The 20,925-nt window shown below is 40.3% G+C and overlaps 1 protein-coding gene across 1 annotated transcript in view; it reads left to right on the top strand.

Moving 5' to 3' along the window:
* NCOA2 (nuclear receptor coactivator 2) overlaps nt 1-20,925 on the top strand; it is a 165,630-nt gene that overhangs the window by 91,776 nt on the left and 52,929 nt on the right. The window contains exons 4-6 of the mRNA XM_048507426.1: nt 92-264; nt 18,290-18,393; nt 19,888-20,065. Coding sequence (XP_048363383.1) covers nt 92-264; nt 18,290-18,393; nt 19,888-20,065 — 455 coding nt within the window. The remainder of the gene's footprint in view (nt 1-91; nt 265-18,289; nt 18,394-19,887; nt 20,066-20,925) is intronic.

Here is a 20,925-nt window from a genome sequence, read left to right as displayed (position 1 = left end):
ATGGCACATTAGTAATAATAATAATAACAACAATAAATTCTATTTTTATTTATATTTCTCTGTTTCAATCTTAATTTCAAATGTTTTCCAGTCCTAAAAGAAGCACTGAAAAACGTAATCGTGAACAAGAGAATAAATACATAGAAGAGCTTGCAGAGCTGATTTTTGCTAATTTTAATGATATTGACAACTTTAACTTCAAACCCGACAAATGTGCAATTTTGAAAGAAACTGTGAAGCAGATTCGTCAAATAAAAGAACAAGGTAAGAAGAATGTTTTCCAGTGGATTAACATTTGCATATTTCCTGGATTTTTTCTCCTAGAGCAGGGGTAGGGAACCTTTAACACTCAAAGAGCCATTTGGACCCGTTTTCCATGGGAAAAGAAAACACTTGGAGCCACAAATAATTTTTGACATTTAAAATAAAGATAACACTGTATATATTGGGTTTTTTTACCTTTTACTCCGTTCATTCTGAGAAGCGCATGGATGCATCCGCCCTGCTGCCTGCAGGGCGGGCAAGGATGGGGCCAGTGGCTCGGCCTCGCCGGCTGCCGGGAAAGCGCCCGCCCCACTCCAACGGGGCAGGCGAGAGGGGAAGCCCGCGGCGTGGCCCAGCCAGCCACAGGCAGTTGGTGCGCCCACCCTGCTGCCTGCAGGGTGGGCAAGGATGGGGCCAGTGGCTCGGCTCGTGGAGCCGCAGTGCAAGGGCAGAAGAGCCGCATGCGGCTCTCGAGCCGCAGGTTCCCTACCCCTGTCCTAGAGCTTCAATCATCTTAAATTTGAGATCCCCCCCCTCCCAGTTGTTGTTTTTTTTACTAAAGAAGGACTATGAAGAACTCAAAAGTTTGCACGCTGCTTTGTAACATTTTAGCTAATCCTAATAGAAGGTATTATACAACTGTTCCTTTTTGAATTTCCTGGTGGACCCTCTGTCTTACTGCAATTTTTCTATTTTTTGAAAGGATATTTCTACCTACAGTAGAAGTATTAAAACCTGCTATCCCATTGTAGACTTTTTCTTCACAGTTCCATTTTTATTCTCTACCTGCATGTGCGTATGTGTGGACACACTAGACTGTGAACGCTTATGCCACAAGAACTCTGGCATTTTTCACAGGATCACAAGCACCTGCTTTAACATACTGAAAATCTTTTACAGTGGTGTGACCCTGTAGGTACTGATTGCTGTTCTTTTATGAATTCTTTTACGGGGGAAAAATCAATCTTGTTGCTACTGCAAATGCAGAAGCATTCACAGCAGCAGCAGAGCATTCACGCAGTAGTTTTCTGGTTGCTTTCCTTGCCTCAGCCCTTGCAACCTCTACCCCCGCAGTACTTTCTTTAAACTTTTGGGAATTTGCTAGATTACTATATCATAGTGATACATTCCCACTAGATATTTTGAATTCCCAGTTTTTGTTTATTAAAAAGTCTTTTTTTTAGAACAATGAAGAGATTGGAGATTCTTTTTTTAAAATGAAAACTGGATAGTCAGAAAAACTAGTATGTTACTACAGTAGATTGTTGTAATTTTATAGCAGTTTGACAATTGCTGATTTTTTAAAAAAAGGCCTTCAGTAGCATGACAGGGAAATTGGCAGCTGTGAGGGGCTGAAGGGGGAAATGGTACTGACGTGGGCACTGCTAGTGTCCCTTCCTGCCCAGAGCACCTGATAACACATTTGGCTTGCTTTTCCAAAAAAAGACTGGAGAAAAGAAGCATTAGGAAAGAACATACTGATAACTGTAAAAGAGTGATTGAAGCATGACCACGTCACAACATCATATGTCTCCTCCCCCCGCCCCCCCCCCAAATCCATTGCTGTTTGGGCAGGGGTGTAACTATTAAAGAACACCCTACTCCCCAGCATTGAGCTATGTGCTCCACCACCAAACTTCACAGTGAGTTCTTGGGGGGAAGGGGGTACAATTCAGGGCTGGGCTTGACCAGGTCCAGAGGTAGGATCTACAGTTTAAAGCTGGACCTGGCCAGGCTGAGCTTAGTCATGAACTGCCTTCGAAGTCATGTGGACTTCAGAGGTGGAGCCAGTAGTGTAAAGCTTGATCCAGCCAGGCTGAGCCTTCAGTTCAAGGCTGACCTCTGCCTGGATAGGTCCAGCTTTAAGCTTTAAGGTCCAGCTTATGAGATAAAGTTTGTGGGTTTTCTGAAGTAAGGAAATTAATTTGGTCAGTGGTTCTCAACCTTCCTAATGCCGTGACCCTTTAATACAGTTCCTCATGTTGTGGTGACCCCCAACCATAAAATTGGTGTATATAAAATATAAAAAGACTGTATTCCAATGGTCTTAGGCGACCCCTTAGGCGACCTCCAGGTTGAGAACCACTGGTCTATGTGAACCTTATCCCCTGCTTGAATTGTTTAAACTAGTAGGAGTCAAGCATTCCAGTATTTTGTTCCATATAACTTGATCTTATATTTATTCTTAAATTGATGTTTACTGCATTCAGCATTCTGTGCCTCCTGGAGGACACTTAATATGCTTAGGGGGCATTTCTGCTTTAAAAATGTACGTGGTTTTCTGTAAATTGGAGTAGTCTACTGAGCATTCAGAAACCCCTACTTCATCTGTGGGCAGACCTGTTTAGCTGCCATATTGATAGGCTTGGAACCTTAAGATTTCTAGTGGAAGAAGAGATGGAATTGTGCTTCTGATTTACTGGGGGTTGGGTGAGGATGAACTGGTGCGTGTTGCTGCAAGTGAAATTCAAGAGATACCTTTAAAGAAACAACAGTGCAGGATACAGATTTGTTTCTGAAATACAAATCCCAACTTGCATTGAGCAATTAGCTGTTCATTCAGGGACTGTAAAAGAATACATAAATAATAGTTACACTACGAAGATAAACTGCAGTAGCATATGTTAACAGTTGGTAAATAATAAAACATGTATTATTATGTACAACAACAGATCCCAGTTAGTATAAAGCTACTTAAATTATTCAAAAAGATACCGGAAATGCAAGCACTAGTCCTCTAAGGAACTCCAAATAAATTAAACTAATAAAACTAAGGCAGTTAAGAAAACTAAAAATTAAAGCATAAAATTCTCATGAGCTGATTCTTAATATACTTAACCAAAACTTTAAAAAACCCTATATTATAAGCCACATATAACTGCAATGAATATTTACAGCAAAATACATGAAAACTAAAGAAATTACAAAAAAAATCTAAATTAAGGTTCCTTCCAACAAAAAGCATGTGGAACAACTTTGGTCCTTTTTTCAAAAAAAATTTGTTGCTTACGAATTCCTACAATATTCACTGATCTATATCTCCAGAGTGTTTGCTTTGCTTTTAAAAGCATACATATATAACGAAGTGAAAACACCTTGTTAATTATGTTAGTGGGAACAGATCCAATATTTTATTTAATTCTTGAGGTGTAGTAAAAAATCCCAAGTTAAACCTCTTTTTTATTATGTTGACTTTTTGTCAGCTGCCAAAAAGAACAATATTTCTGTTTCTTAACATCACAAGAGAACTCTAGTCAGTGTGTTGTTGTTTTTTAACTGAAGTTGTCCCTAATCCCTGGGGGATTAGCATGTTTCATTCATAGCATGATTCATAGCATGTTTACCAATTATCTTTTTAAGATTTATGTAGTTCTGCCCATATCAAATGTATTGCAAAGTTGCCCAGTGGAATATACTACACAGGCCAGTTTGCCTCTGGTAAGGTTTCTGAGCTCAGGCTGTCTTCTAACAATTGGATTCATAAAATTCCTCATTCTAGTTGTGTAGCAGCAATACATATAGTTGTCTCATGAAAAATGTTCTGAGGCAGACTTGATTGAAGCACAAGTTGCTGACTTTTAGCACCAGAAATATTTTAGTCTGTACATCATAATTGGTTTATTATGGCCCCATGGATAATCTGAACAAGGTACTAGTATTTTTTTAAAAACAGACTTTTAAAGTTGTGAAAGAGACTATATGATCAGTAGCGAAGCTGCAATGCGGGGGGCACCACATCCTAGGAACATGCCATTGGCATCACACCATTTTGGAGGGGTGCCTTCACACAGGTGCCGCTGCCAAATCGATGCAGTGCTGGTCTCCCCCCCCAACCCCCCCCCCCCATTTTTGAACCTTGCTCAGGGAGCAAAACTCCAATTTCTATTAGGTGCCGAGCAAACGACACCGGGTAGAAGCCACCATTTTTCCTGTGGCCCTCCCAAACGACTCTTACCTTCTGCCGCCTTCTATCACTTTGTGGAGGCCAGGGGACACGCCTCCTGGCCTCCAACCCCAGAGCTGTCGTTCTGGCTATGGGGGCGTGTTCCCTGGTCTCCACAACGTGATGGAAGGCGGCAGAAGGTAAGAGCTGTTTGGGAGCGGTGCAGCCTGTGTGAAGGCTACATCCATGCGACCATAAACTATGTCGATGCACCCCCACTCATCTGGCCATGCAGAAATGGCATTAGATAAGTGTTCTGATAACTTGGTCAGATTAGATTGGTCTAAAAAGATAGAAAGTACATCTTCCCACTGGCCTTCACTGATTAATTTTTCATAGCTCTTACCTTGCTACCTACAGATGCAATGGGAAATTTGGAAAGTTTGGAAAATAACACTAATGCTTCTCTACTTACTCTTTTGCGAGGAGAAATTGAGATTTCCATGGTTTATAAGACCACATTTGCTTGTTCTGTTTTGATTCAGGTCTTGAAAAAAAACACATTTCTGATCTATAAACTGTGAATGCCATTTTAACTGTCACGCTGGCCTTCTTGATTTTTTGGTGTCCTTTTCTGGCCTTCCTGTTGCAGACTCCATTGCTTTCCTGCCAGTACAAAGTCTGCTGAACAGGCTCAGTGATCAGCATGTTAAATATGCAGCAGCCTACTGCCTAGTTATCAAGATAGCAATAAACAATCTAGTTGTTAATACTCATATTACAACCGTCAGCTTTCATTTTCAAAATAGTCTTATGCATCAGACACTGAGCCACTGTGTTAATTTCACATATGTTTATAAATGAAATTAAGTTGAAAATGAGCAGTAATGGCAAGAGATGGTTTACATCGTTTTAGAAACCTAGTGAGACAGACTCAGGCAACCGATGAGTATTTGAAAAGCAACTACAGGTCTTCATTTTAGGTTGATAGCTCATCTTCATCTTTGTAAACTTGCTGTCCTGCTTACAAAGTTAATGAATAATAAGGCTCACCCATTAATACATTTTAAGGATTTTTTTTAAGCAATCCCTGTTACCAAAGCCTACTGAGATTTTTTTTTGTTAATTTAGACCCCGCCTCTTTTTTCACTGGACCCAAAGCTGCTTACAGGGTGTTTTCTCCTCCATTTTCTCCTCTCAACAATTCTGTAAAGTGGGCTAGTAAAATAGGTCACCCTGCAAACTTCTGTGGCAGAGTGGAGATTCGAACCTGGGTTTTCCAGACTCTAGTCTGAAAGGCTAACCACAATACGACACTGGGTCTCAGACTGTTGCCTGTATGTTGGAATAATATAAGGGGACTAGGGAAACTGCTACTGTTGTCTAATACAGTAACTTCATAACACTCTGGTGCCTTTTCAGTCAATTCACTTCTCCCTTTTACCACCACTTTGTCCTTGGGACATTCTGCTTTTTTCCATGAAAAAAGATACAGCACAGTGTTTTCCAACCCATGGATCCCAAAATGGATTGTGAAGCCTCTGAAGGTGGGTTGCAGGCCCACCCTTCCTAATGGCTGCCCCTGCCCTTTCCACTGCTCTATTTGTATTTTGGAAACCAAGATATGTCCCTCGAAATAGTATCTTCAGTGTCATATGTTAGTTGGTATTTTTTCCTTCACAGATGTGAATGAGTAAAATGTGTCCTGATGGTTACTAGAGTAAGTTTCTTAGAATCTTAATGTAGGATTAGAAGGAGTAATGGAGAAGGAAAAGGTGGTCAAAGACTAGAATATACTCTCTGTATGCAAAGACTGTGTATGTCAGAATGCTACTTGCTTGAGGTTCATATTGGGGGGAACTATACCTTTGCACAGTGTTTGTTAATTGTGCACAAACATCTGGAGCAGCAGTGGCGTAGTGGTTAAGAGCAAATGCAGTCTAATCTGGAGGAACCGGGTTTGATTCCCCACTCTGCCACTTGAGCTGTAGAGGCATATTTGGGGAATTCAGATTAGCCTGTGCACTCCAACACACACCAGCTGGGTGACTTGAGCTGTCTTGGCCCCACCTACCTCACAGAGTGTTTGTTGTGGGGAGGGAAAGGAGATTGTCAGCCCCTTTGAGTCTCGTTATAGGAGAGAAAGGGGGGATATAAATCCAACTCTTCTTCTTCCTCTTCTCCTCCTCCTCCTCCTCCTCCTCCTTGGTAAGCTACTGTAGAAAGTGGGATGGTGAACTAGAAAAACCCTTAGGCCTTCCCTGATTGGATCACCATGGAGGTCACCATACGGAAAAGTTGGGAACTGCTGGTATATCAACATGTAGGGATAATCTGTGTTATTGTATAGTGCACTTTGTATTCAAGGATCCTGGCTGAGGTTTGGCCCAGAAATAGATCTTACTATGTTGGTGTTACAAGTAGCCAAGGATGGTTCTTGGTGTTTTAAAAAATAATCATGGAACATGGGCACCCATATATCAATTGGTAATGCATTTATTATGCGTTCCTTGAACAGCTTTTCTCCCCCTTCTTCTGGAACTTGATCATCATCTGTTCCATGTCAATTTATAGTGAACAATCCCTAAGTTCCACATCCATAATTGTGAATTACATTAATATTTCAGCTCCTTTGCTTGGGACCACATTTATGCTACTTTTTAAGTTATTGGAGGGCTGTTTAATCTGGAAATGTAATATACATGTTTACTCTCAAAGAAAAGGGCTGGCATGTAGAAAATCCTTAGCAGTATGACTTAGCAGACTTTCTTGGAACTAGACATGTTACCCTTTCCTATTTAAAGATACTATTAGGACTTCCGGTGGCATTCCGATGTGACTTAATATTGTAATGCAAGAACTGTCCTTGTGCTACCAATCTGCCTTTACTTGGAAGTTAGAGAACGTAAGTCTGCTTTAATTATGCGCTACTGAATTGGATGTTTAATATCCATATGTAAAAATATATGCAAATCGTTCAATGGACAATTACTGCTTTAAAGAAACCATTTCAGGACTTAGTGTTGCTTTTATATATATGCTTTCTTTTGCTTTTTTTAGTAATGGAGATATTTCAAAGATACTGTTGAAATTAAAGGTTTACTGTACTGTACTGTTGAAATATCAGATATTTTTATCTTTACAGATGATTGATTTTCAGTCTTAGTTCTGAATTATGTACATTTCTGAGAAGAAATGCAGTTGATCAGTACACACACACACACACACAAGTTGTCTTAATTTGGATGAGAAGCAGAAAAGTATTAAAATGGTGGAGTTATGCCGACTCCTGAGGTGTTTCACCCGCCCCCTCAGATTGAACTGTGAGAGTTTGACCTCTGTTTAAATGTAGAATGTCAGTTTTTCTTCTGGCACTGGTAACATTAAAATTTTATTAATATAATAAATTCAGCAAGTATGAAATTGCATATGCTTTCCTAATATTGTCAGAGTTTCATAGCTCGGTTTTCTTGTGAGGTATTCTCAACATTAGTTACAATTGCACTTAGAATTTAGAATTCATGTCACACTGTTACATTTTAAAGAACAACCCTCTTGGTCGGTTCCTGTTGTTCAGCTGAATTTATTTTTGTTGGAGCTGAAATATTTAGGTGAGTAGAAGACTGCTTCCACACATTATTAATCCTAAATGGCTAGTAGCATTGGCTCTGCCAACTGAACCAGTTTTATGTCTGCTTATTTGTAAACAAAGGATTCTTGAGACAATTCCTATTAGTAAAGGCATTGGAATGCCCCCTCTCATTCACCTCTGTTGCTACTTTGATAGAGCCTCTGTTCCAGTGCAGTTTGAAAAGTCCATTTGGTTAAAAAGTTAAGAAGGAGCACGTTGATCCATTCTTGTCTTCATTTGTTCCCAAAATGTGTTCTCCTCTTGTTTATTCACATTGTAACATCATATCCACACTTATGCTGTCAGGATCCCCTTCTAACCAAAGTTTTCAAATCCACTTTAAATCCTGGTTTCAAACTCCAGTTAACAAAGAAAATCTAGCTAGTGTTAATTACAGTCATTGACAATGTAGATGTAAATGCTGTACTGTGGTTACAACAAAGCCATGGAAGGGAGGAAGACTCCTAATTCCTTAACAATAGAATATTGATTCTGTGCTGGATGCTGTTCCCATGAGATGAAGGAAAGATTTAAACAGCAAACTTTGCCTGTATCTTGGAATGGATGTCGAAGCACATAAAAGAAGAGATTTTTGTTGCGGTTCACATTGAGCAGGAGAGGGTTACATATCTTGTCACCTTTGTTTGGTTCAAGTGAGTGAAGTAAGACTAAGTAAGACTAAATCCTTGGTAAAAGTGTATGCTGTAGATCTCAAGAAAAGACTTTTCTTTTTGAGGGAGATAGATGTATCCATATGCCTATATTTAGATTTGTAGGTTTCTTCATTTTTGATTTTTGATTTCGCTGTTGTCCCTTCTATACATTTTTCTGATTTTATAATATTTGCTGAAGACTTGAAGTCTGCCACCAGGTTATTAAGTAGTTTCAAATCACAATAGTATTTCAGGGATACTTACAACTATTCTGGCAGTCTTGCCCTCTATACTACCCTCTCTTCTACTCTTCAGTTTCTTACAGGATTTGTGCAAATGCAAAACTAGGTTTTAAACAGATGTGTCATCAAAAGAGTGGGGGAGGCAGAGAATCATGTTATACTTGCATGCAAGTTACATGCCCCTTCCGCACAGTAAATGTCTATTGGTCTGCAGTCGAGATAAAGTAACCCACTTTCCTGTTTTTCCATTTGCCTGCATCTGTACAGACAGCGATTGGCGCCCACAGGGTCCAAGGCGCGTCTGTTTTTTTTATTTACCTCCCATCAATGTGTAACTACGCAGGCATGCATAAATGAACCTCCACAGTCATGCTGATGTCTCGCAATATCATGATATGACCATTTGCACCTGTGTGGCTACGCAGATGTAAGCCGTGAATTTAAAAAAAAAAAGAAAGCGTAGCTGAATAAAACGCCTCCTACCCACCATTTGCTTGCAAGTAGCTGCAATCTGGGATTTTTTAAAAGACTCGCAAATAACACAATTCTCAAAAAAACTCAGTTTTGGGGAAATAACACGGGACAGACTTGCTTTAGGGGTGGGATCTGTGCAAAGTGCCCCCCGAAATGTTTTTTTCCCCATTCTAAATCCAAGTTTATTGGCCTGTGCTGAGTGGGCCATAGTTTTGTGCAATAATAACTTTTCATGTATACTTCTTATTTTTAAGGGGTTTGTCTCTTTTTCTAAATGTTTGGCAGATCCCCATGTTAGTCATTTGTTGGCCCAGATTGTTTTAGACAAGATGAAGTGGTTCTGTGAAGCTTGATAACACTAAATTTTTTGTACAGGGGTGTCGAACTCATTTGTTTTGATGGCTGGATATGACATAAATGTGACTTGGTAGGACAGGCGTGGGGTGGTGGCTGCCTTAGCTGGCCCCAGAATGGCACTGGGGGAAGCGGTGGCCTGGACTGGTGAGCCTATAGCAGGGTGGGGTGGCTGCCATGACAGGGCTTATCAGGCTTGTTAGCCAGCTGAGACAATCACCCACCCCCTGTTACTCGGCTTGTCCACTGTTGACTTGCAGGTCTGATAAGCCCCCTCAAGGGGCCAGATCCTGCCCCCTCAAGGGGCCAGATCCTGCCCCCAGGCCACATGTTTGATACTCCAGCTTTAGAAAGTATTCTGAGTTCATGGCATGCCCAGCTGATGTATGAGTCCATGGCAGAACTACTTCAGTCTGTAGTTTGACCTGTTAAAATAAATGGTCAAGTCAACCACAGGCAGGATAGTCTTCCAGATTAATCCTTCAGATCAAAACAGTCAGCGGACTGTATTGCATAGGGCAGAAATATAATGGTGCTAAAAATCACTTTAAAATTGTATAATCATATTTGAGGTACAGTGGTACCTCGAAAATCAGTGCCTTCGACAATCATCAATTTCCAGGCGCCGATTTCCACCCTCGAAAATCGTTGGCCGCCTCAATTTTCGGTGGCCGCTGAGGGTACGCAAACGCTGTGACGTGTACGCAAACAGCGTTGCGCATGTGAAACCGGCTTTCGCACATGCGTAAATGGCGTACCTCAAAATACGGCATTTTCGAAAATCACCGATAATCTCCGGATGGATTATCGGCAATTTTCGAGGTGCCACTGTATATTTTTAGAATGTTATTGTTAGGAGTGTTGGGATTTGGTAGTGTTAGTGATCTTATGAATGGATCGCTGTAAGACAACATTTACTCCATGTCTTGAGCCATTGTTTCTTATCAGGAGATGGTTGCATACCACCTAGCATCCAGTTTTGCCTAACAGTAAGAGCCATTGAATTAAACGAAACTTACTTCTGAGTAAACATGTATATGCTAGCACTGTTAAGTCTGTCCAATCACTCCTTAAGCCTGTCGAATACCTGCTTTATTATATTTTAAAACAATTAGACTGCAGGCTGCAATTTTTGTATGCCTTACAATCCTCCCCCCACCCCTTTTTTGTTAGATTTCTCACATGTCATACAATTCTGGTTTATTTAAAGACTTGCTTGTTTTGTTTCAGTTGGTTTTAATATACATATTTTATCACTATTGCTTATTTTAGCTGGTCAGGTTTAAATAAAGTAGTTATCTAGTTGTTTAGTAGCCTCTCAGTACTTTGGAAAATATACAACTCTGAGGCCAGAATTCATAGTACAAAGTCCATGAGTCAGAGCACAGGTTCGTGACCCAGCACATGGTTATACTTACAAGTATATTAAGTCACCTTTAAAAAAGCACTGCAAACAGGATATGGGGGAGGGAGAAGCCAGACTTGCCTCCTGCAGCATTTTGGCCACCAGAGCTAGTAATGGGGGGATTCAGTTTGCCCCTTCCTTTGATTTTGTGTGCCCTGAGGTGGACAAATGGTGACAGAGGAAAGGGCAAACAGTATACCACCAGGCACCGGTTCTGGTGGCAAAAACTCCATAGGAAAGCCAAAAGTTCTTCCTTCTCCTGTACCCTGTTACCAGCCAAGCAGAGAAATTGAGAACTTTTAAAAGTTGAGTTCCCACTAGTATGTATAACCATGAGTCAAGCCAGGGACCCGTGTCCTGGCTTGTGGATTTCATAAAGTGCATGTTGGCCCTAAGCCTTGTGCTGGATGGAACTGAAGTAGGCCGGCTCTCCTTCCATTCCCTTCCTCCACATAGATTTGAGTATATATCTATAATAGGGTAAGAAGGATTCGACACAACAGCACTAGTTAGGTATAAGCTGTGCCCTTAAATAGATATTGATGTTTGGAAAGCAGACAGCAACAGCCTAGAGCCTTTTGTTTTGCTGAAAAACAGCTTTTCATTTGCCTAGCAAGTTCCATCCCACTTTTCAGGCAGGATTATCTCACAGTTCTGCTGCCTTCCCTTTCCAGGAGAGGGTGGAGCTTTGCTCCTGAATGTCATTTGCCCCCCTACCAGCTATAGATTTTAATTACCAGTGTTGCAGGGAAGAAGAAAAGGACTGGGAGATTATTGGCAAGTAATGCCACTGAAAATCAGCGGTACTGCAGCTCCCCTCAGCCTCCCAGGCTGACCAGCCCCCAGGAATTTTGTGCCCCGAGTGCTGCGTGGTGGCCCTGCTAATTGCTGGTATTACTTGAACTCATATGAATTGAGGATGGGTGGATAACCCCTTCTCAGTTCTCATTTACAAGACTGACCAGAGTATTCATTGTTCTGTGTGTAGTTAATTTTGAGCAGTAGTTCATGGTAGCTGCCTCTGACAGTGCATCCCTTTTGTACAGGCTCCGCAGCACTTGAAGCCAGTGCCTGTGAGACCTTCCTTTCACTGACTGACAAAAAAATGCCATGCACGCATTTCAGTCTGACTGGCTGGTGTTTATTTCTGTTGGCTCTCTGGCATTTGGTATTGTTGCTTTTCTTTTTGTTCTTCCTGAAGTTTCTGTGCTGTTCATAAAAGGAAGAGCTGTTCATCCTGTGAAGCTGGAGCAAAAGGGACATAATCTTAACAAGTCAGAGCTTCTGTCAACCATTTGAGCATCAGGAGTCACAGTGATTAAAAGAGTCCTTTCATTTGGTGGCGTGCTGTTCATTTTCAAAGCAATTCAGGCATTGTTGTCAAAGGTAAAGTGATAAAAGGACCCTATGGACTTGGATGAAGGGAAGTTTTTCATTCAGTTTATTTTCTGTTTTTTTGCCTAAATTGTTTTTGCTTTCAGGTAGTAACTGAAAGTTGAAAAAAACTGCTTTATCAGGTTGAACTAGGAAAAATACAGTTGTGGATTCTATTCATTTGAAGGAGAGAAATATTGCTTAAGAAACTGAACAAGCAGAAATTTCTGGTGTAGTCTGGGAGAGAGAGAGAGAGAGAGAGAGAGAGCTTTCTGATTTAACTAGTATGTCAAGTAGAATTATACGAAAATGGCAAATTTAAGATGTGTTATAGCTCAGTTGCATACATTTTACCTTTTATTTGTACATGAAGGAATTGCACCTATGTAGCGATCAGTGCCATTCCAAGTATTTTGAATTCATTGAGCTCAGGAGACTTAGAATGAATGTGCTATATCCAGAGCCCGCTCTGCATGCATCTCCAAATTCATCCATGTGTTATAAAGACATTGAAAAAGGAGACTGTACTTTTGTGATACATTGGGGAATAGTGGAGTGTCAATCAACATGGTCAGCTTTCTAGAAATATACATATCTGGAAAATGGTCTGATCATTTCCTTAATATACTTAAATACAGCATTTTGTAAATTAATCATAAAACCATACTTCTTTATTGGAGACACAGCAAGATGGAAAAGACATTTTAAAAAAATAATTCCCTATCTATCCAAGCAGAATGAAGTACCGGTATGTTAAACTACAAGTGATACAGTGAATTATTCTTCTAACATGTTGAGGAAAACAATGTATTTGATTACTGTTGTAATTGTATTTATCAAGCCAGATCGTTCAAAATTAATGTCTTCCATTTCAGGCCCCTCCCCCCCCTGGATTTAATCTTGGAGCTGCGGTCCAGGCCAAACTTAATGCTGGATTCCTGTAACCTCTGATTTACAAATAAGGAACCAGCCTTTTGAATTTATGTTATTTCCACTTTCCTCCCCCCCCCCCCCAGCGTGATTTCTTTCCTTTCTTCCTTTGTTGGCTTTAACCATGGTTGAGCCATTATATCTAATCAGTCAGGATTCCCAAATTCAGAATCAGAGACGGATGAATGTGCATTCCTTTTAAAAATTAATGAAAAAATGAACAGAAAATGTATCCCTTTCCATATGTTTTGAAAGGTAAACAAATGGAGTTAAAGCAAAAAACTAATTCTTTTTATTTTCATCAATTTCATCGAAAAACCTATCTTCATCTGTGACTTTTTATGTTTCCTACAATTTCAATGATATTTTCAGTGAATGTACCCTTCACTACACAAACTTAACCTGCCAACTTTCAGACAAATAGAAGTTCTAAACAGTAAATTTAAATGGGTGCTGTAGCATCTGTAGTGCCACTTATCAAATTACCATGAAGTGTGGGAGAGACCTTTGTACCTCTCAGGGGTTTTCATGCAAACAGGAGCAATCAGATCATCTGAATAAAATATTTTCTTTCTGGTTTATGTTTTGTCTTCAGTGGGACCCATTCTCATATTCATTTGGCAGAGAATATCCTGTGAGTGATATTCAGTTCTTAAATGTTGTTCAAGTTAGATGGAAACTAAGCTACAGCCAGAAAATGAAAGCAGTTGATGATAGTGAATATGATTTTAGAAGCCAACTCTTAGAATTGCAGGCACTAGTCAGAAGTGGATTTGTAAACCCTAATTTACAATGGTGACTGAACTAAAGAAGTTTTGAAATGAAGTAACTATAATATAACAAAGATGTTGTGAATATATATTTTTAATTGCTGTGTCTGAAGAGGCACTGGTTTTAGAATAATTTTTCTTTAGGATTTGTAACTCCTTACAACATGTTATTCCTCTGTTTGCCTTGGGTAGTATAGGATTGATATGGTGCCTCTTGATTTAAAAAGTTTTTCTGTGATCTAAAAGGGGGAAGGCCAATCTAGAATTAGTGCAGCTTTTAAAGCAGTCTACAAATAAAGTAACATTGGCTTCAAGGATAACATTCAGGGTTTTGGAGTGAATATTGCCAGTCCTTGGAAATCTGCTACATTAGTCTGTTTATATAATAACAAACTGATACGATCACACACCACTGGGGTAAAAGTGAAACTGTAGCCCGCTTTCTGTTCTCTGCAGTCAAATGGGGAAACGGAAGAAGGGGAGGAGTAGAAATGTGATAGCCTTGGTACTCCAGGATTGGCTAATGCGGCTTTCGCTCTCAATGGATTATGAGAAGCCCTCATTTGTTGACAAGAGGGTTGTGTGTCAGGAAGGGAATCAAGCAAATCTTCACTCTATAAAGGCTCTCTCCGTGAGTAAACAGGCAGGGAAATAATGCAGCTGTGCTTTTTAAATATGCGCCGCAGTAGATCTCAGCAAGCTGATGATATATCATGCATTAATGTTGAAAAGATAAACACATTTGGAGAGTGCAGGAAGGGCCTTGTGTTTTTTTATGTTGGCAGAATATTTCCTAATGAATAAAGAATGTGCTTCTGGCTTCACAAAGCCATATGGCAGCTTTTCTAATTTTAGTTCAGTGTAAATGCATAATTCCCCCTTGTTTTACCTCCTAAAACCTTTTCCTTGATGAGATGCATCTTTTCCTGTGATATCTTTTTTTGGCAAAAATGTCCCTGTTGTTCTAATAGTTGTCCTTTTCGTTTTCAATTATATGTTGTGAGATGTAGTTGGGACCTCTCCTAAGAATGACGTACCCTGCCTGCCGATTCTTGGTTATAGCCAATAATTTTATGTTAGGTTTTGAAAAGCTGACATGTTTATAAGAATGATATACACCTTTCTGTTAAGTGAAATAGTAGAACATTCATAGCAAGGAACAACTCCCACAGGACAGAGGAAGTGGAATTTAAGTTTCTTGCCTCCCTTCTGATTTGTGGGAATCACCCATAGATGTCCTCATTAAGCTCAGCAGAGAAGGACCTTTCACAGGAAAGTCCAATGGTCATTTTTGCCTAATGGGCTAAGGATTGTTCAGTCAGGGCTAGGCACAATCTCTGGCTACGGACATGGCAGGCCAACCTGCCCTCTAAGGCCTTTTTATTTCTTTTCTCAACTAGGACCTTGAACAGGTGTCTCCAAATAGCATGTCACTGTGGGAGGGGTAGTCTATCACAGACTTCTTGGTCACATGCTATTGGAATACCACCTGGTCAAGTCTCAGTTGAGACAAGAAATAAAAAGGTGGCACCAGATACATGTGTTTGGATAGGCAATCGACTGGAAGCCACTTCCAGTACAGACTTGGAGAGTGATTTCAACTAATGGGGCCCAGTTCCTGGCTTACCCCAAGTCTGGTGATGGTTTCCTTTCCAAGAGTTAGCTTGAAGCCCCTCAATGCCGCTCCCAACATAGTCTTGGAGAGTGCCTGGGGCCCAGTTTCTTTGATTACCATGAGGCTGACAGCACGCAGAGTGAAAAATGTGCATGAAAAGATGGTACAAGCCTACAAAATCAGCAGAAGATGTGGTGGCTATTTCAAGGCCCAGGCCCAACAACACAGCTGCTTATCAGGCTAACAAGGATCACCCATCTTCCACTCTCCTCGCAGGAAAACAAGGATCACCCATCTTCCACTCTCCTCGCAAGGAGGCAATAAAACTCATACCTACAGAGCTGTGTCTACTATGAGTAAAGAGCCAACTCCTGGCTACCAGACCCTTCTTCCTGAGTTCATTTGCTTGTGAATCAAATCATGAGAGAATTGTTGTTTGACATGACAACAGGGCTGTAAGGCCCCTTTACCTACCCTTGCTTAGTGTTGTTTCTCCCCTGTAGGAAGTCAAAGCAGGACATCAGATCCCAAGACGCAACTGCTGCTCCACAAGGGCTGCTAGAGAGATGGGGAGGGGAAAGATGAGATGCTTCTGATCAGTTGTTTGACAGGGAGAAAGGGGGATTCCCCTCTGACCAGGAGGAGAAGCCCATTGAGGTCCCCAAACAATCTGAACAAAGTTAAATCAGAAGACAACCAGTATCTGTTGTCTAAGGCGATGGCAGTTCTTGGCTTATAGGAAACCTCCTCCAAGGAGGATATTGCATTTGCCTAAGACCCCATAATAGGCAGATCCAAAGGGAGTTAAGAGTTCTTTCCTTGTTGTGTGTTTTTCCTGCAGAAAAAGAGTTCCCCTGCCCTGTTCAGGACTCACCCACTAAACACTCCCCCCTGGCCACATTTTGTTAAGAAATTATAGATCTTACAAGAATTCACCAATAGGTTTTTGCAGGTGCCACTGGTGGATGCTCTGATCATTCTGTTCAGTCGAATGGGCTCCTTGTCTGAGGATGATGAGGGGAACTTTTGTAACTCTGAGAAACAACCACAATGGCCATCTAAGCCTTGGTGGCAGCCTTTAGGGTTCCTGGGTGGACCTTGTTGCTCCAGGAAGCTAATTCAGCTCCCATTGAAGGCAAATCAAAGACCACTGCAAGGCACCGACTGTAAATTCTTCTGTCCATGAATTCTGTCTTTGTTCATACATGCATGTGAAGTATTCATCTTTGCATGATGGCAGAAGGGGAATGAAACAACAGGATCTTCCTCCATGCAGATGACCTCTTGTGGGAAGTGGGTACTGTTGGCACATTGATGAATCTTACTTGGTGCAGAGAGGACCTAGCAAGGCATCTAGCTGTTTTAGAGTTAAAGATAGGTATTCCAGACAGAGTAGCTCAAATTTAGGTTTGTTGTGTAGCAAAATGAGAAGACATTGAGTTGTGTATTAAGCTGTCATTATCATGAACATGGCCTACTTATTGAAAAACGTTAAAGGTCATAGTCATTACATAGTGCAGTTTTAGTTTTGTAACTGATGCCTAAGCAGCTGTATGTTATAGAAGTGTGAATATGCTAGATTTCAGTAGTTATCAATAGTGTGGGATTTCTGGTTGCCCATAAACGTAGGAAGTGTAAATTGTTGATGCAACTAACTGTCTTAAATAAGCTTTGATTTGTCACTTGTTCTTAAAATGGCATGTGGAATCTCACATCTATTTTTAACAACACTACTTTTCATAGAAAAGAACCTATTTTTAACATGTCTTTATTTAGCTATTATCAAAATGGCAATAAAGAAGCCTTTCAGAATCTATGTACAGCTATATTTCGGCAGCTCTGCAAATATTCCATTTCAGATCTAAGACTTCTTAAATAGTATTGGGCATGAGCTTTCTTCAAGGATTGAATGTGTTCATTCTATTGTCGAAGGCTTTCACAGCTGAATTCAACTGGTTGTTGTGGGTTTTCTTTGCTGTGTGGCCATGGTCTAGTAGATCTTGTTCCTAATATTTTGCCTGCATCTGTGGCTGGCTTTTGTAGAGGTATATCACAGAGGAAGGTCTGTTATACACCGTGTCCCGACCAGTGGTGGGATCCAGCAGGTTCGCACCACTTCGGCAGAACCAGTTGTTAAAATGGTGCTTGTAAACAACCAGTTGTTAAATTATTTGAATCCCACCACCAGAACCGGTTGTTTAATTATTTGAATCCCACCACTGGTCCAGTTTGAATATTCTTTGCCCTCTCTGCCAGTTTGGATACCCTTTATACTGGTAAGAGGGCAAACAGCCTGCCCAGCCATTCGCCAACTCCATCAACGTGTTTACCGACACACACCCCCACCACCACCACGAGGAGGAGGAGGAGGAGGAGGAGGAGGAGGAGGAGGAGGAGGAGGAGGAGGAGGAGGATTGGGCCATTAGAGAATCAAAGCTCCCTTTGTCAGATACAGTGTTGAAGGGAGGTTTGGCTCTTAAAAGCATGTATCCTAGTGTTGTAATTTAAGGTGTACCTCTGGATTTGAATCTGGCTCTTCTACTGCAGACCAACATGGCTATCTACGTGGAATTATGTCTGTACTTCTCTGACCATAGAAACTGATTCCCTCTCTGTTGCAAGAATAATCTGGAAGTTCTCTGCTATGTTCTTGAATTTTTAATGTGGTGCATTTTCCTTGTTTTTTATTTACAGAAAAGGCAGCGGCAGCCAATGAAGATGAAGTGCAGAAAGCTGATGTGTCATCTACGGGTCAGAGTGTCATTGATAAGGATGCCCTTGGACCAATGATGCTGGAGGTGAAGTGCATATGGTTAATTACACCACTGAGATATTATTTGATGGTGCCACAATGCAAATTTGAATTCTTGTACTGCCTGTCTGACAGTACCTCATTTATTTATAAGAATTTGTGTGCAGAGCCGGGTATTATTCCTGTCGAATTGAGAGTACTTCAGAAGGTTGGAGTCTACAAAACACAAATAATAAAACTTTGTGTGCATGGTCTTTTCATTTTTTTCTTCTTTGTTCATTCATCTAACTTCTGTGGAGCAAGAAAAGTTGCATTTCATGGTTTCTTCACTATTTTGCTACATGGGAGAACAGCTGATAATTCATAAGTGACCTCAGGAAAGGGGACCTGAATGGCAATTGTTTGAACACATTGCTGGACTTGATAGGCATCATTCTGATCCATCAAAGCTTTTTTACGTTCTTTTCTTAACCCTCAGTGGGTGAGGGTAATCACATTTTGCATTTCTGTGTAAGCAAGAGGAGTTGATATACATACTTAGGATGTGGATTACTTTTACTCAGATGATTCTTTGCGTGCAGTCAAAAGTAGCAGAGAGAAAGAGAGCCCACACTACATGTAGAGTCAGGATGTCAGTGAAGGAGTGCAAATGAAAGTATGGGGAAAGCTCTGTTAGATTCCCATTCAGTAAGTACCCATGATCATCACTGATTCTAGATAAGGCAAAATCAAGCCAGACTGAATCAGAATTTAGTCAAGTGAACTGCGTGGCTGTTTTAAAGTTGTTGGTTTTCTGTATCTTTTTTAAAGATAAATCCTGGTATAATAAGAGTTCATAATACAAATACATAAGTTCATAACACAAATTTAGCAACATGTCTGATTTCAGTGTAAACTAGTCTGGTGACAGTCATAATGAAAACACAAGTAACATGGGATTTTGTATAAAAAGCAGAGGATGCGACCAGCATATGATCCTTCAGTTCCCAGTTCTGATCCCTGTACGGCCTGAGTATACTTAGGTCGGACAAACTTTCAGACATGTTTTGTCGCTGATTTTTCAAACTGTGTTGACATGGACTTGTTTGTTGTTTAATTCATCCACAAGATTTTCAGGTGGTGTTTTCTTCTCATTTGTGTTTATTTCTCAGACTTTGTGTCAATGTGAAACTTGTATCTAACTGACATTGTGTGAATTAAATTCATTTTTGTGCTCATTAATGTATAACATAAAATTAAACTAGGAAGATTCTGAGTTGTTTCTAGGCTTTTATGTTCAGTCATACTTTTATCAGAATAGCTGCTATTGCTAAGCAACTGAACTGCTCTTTTGTATGAAAACTTCTTACTGATTTAAAAAAAAAGCATTCTGATGAGGTTGAATTGCTCTCTTCATTCCACTCTCTTCTCCATAATCTCAGTCAATGGAAAAATGAGAGAGAGAGAGAAATACATGAGTTTAACATGATGTTTAAGACTGTGTTCTCTGCAACAATTCTGTGTTTTAAAATGCATGTATTATTATTTTTTAATCTTTCAGGCCCTTGATGGGTTTTTCTTTGTTGTGAACTTGGAAGGTAATGTGGTGTTCGTGTCGGAGAATGTGACACAGTTCTTACGATACAACCAAGAAGAACTGATGAACACGAGTGTATATAGCATCCTACATGTAGGGGACCATAATGAATTTGTCAGAAACCTGCTGCCAAAATCTTTAGGTACGAAGCTCTAAATATATTCATTACAATGGTATTTTGTTGGATTTTCTTTTGTAATTTGACTTTGGAATTGCTTTTCATTTAATGTCACTTAATGTGTAGGTTATAAGTGCTGTTCTTCTTCTGTTATTTCTCAAATGGTTTGTGTGTTCATTTACTATGCCTATCTTGGACTTTGTTCATGCAGCAACTAACAGCTTATCAGGCCAGCTTATCAGATCCATAATAAGCATAGATAGCATTGCTTCTCTTTTTTTTCTCCCATCCTTTGAATCTGAAAGCTATTGTATGAAAAGGGATGTAGGTGACTGTATTGTTCCATATCAATATCCAAAAACAAACCCTGTGATATTTTTATTAACACCAGGTAAAATACAATGTAATATGCAGGTGTTTGAGTTCTCAGGAACTTTTCATTGTATTGGGTGATAAACTGTATATTTCACATTTCCTTCAGTCTTTACTCAGAAGAGCTGCTGATTCTCTTTTCTTCCATTTCATCTTCATAACAACCCTCCGAGATGAATCAGAGACAGAGCCCTCCCGGGATAGGGCGGTATATCTAGACAGACAGACAGACAGACAGACAGACAGACAGACAGACAGTCTCCCAGTGAGCTTCAAGGCTAAGTGGAGGCCTCTCTTGTTCTATCTCCCACACTCTAACCAATGCCCCACACTGACGAGAGAAGGAAATAAGGCTATTAGAAACTTAATTTCAAATTTGTATTCTTGGTACCTAAAACTTTTTAAACTGCAGGGAATGTATTTGGCTTTTCCCAGTACAACTGACAGTTTTTCAGAATCATTAGAACATTACCTTTACATAATTTGTTGAAATGTCCAAGAAGATGCCCTGA

The sequence above is a fragment of the Sphaerodactylus townsendi genome, linkage group LG09 (genome assembly GCF_021028975.2).
Source record: "Sphaerodactylus townsendi isolate TG3544 linkage group LG09, MPM_Stown_v2.3, whole genome shotgun sequence".
NCBI lineage: Eukaryota > Metazoa > Chordata > Lepidosauria > Squamata > Sphaerodactylidae > Sphaerodactylus > Sphaerodactylus townsendi.
The sequence above is the reverse complement of the archived record's forward strand: the minus strand, read 5'-3'. Positions and strand labels throughout refer to the sequence as shown.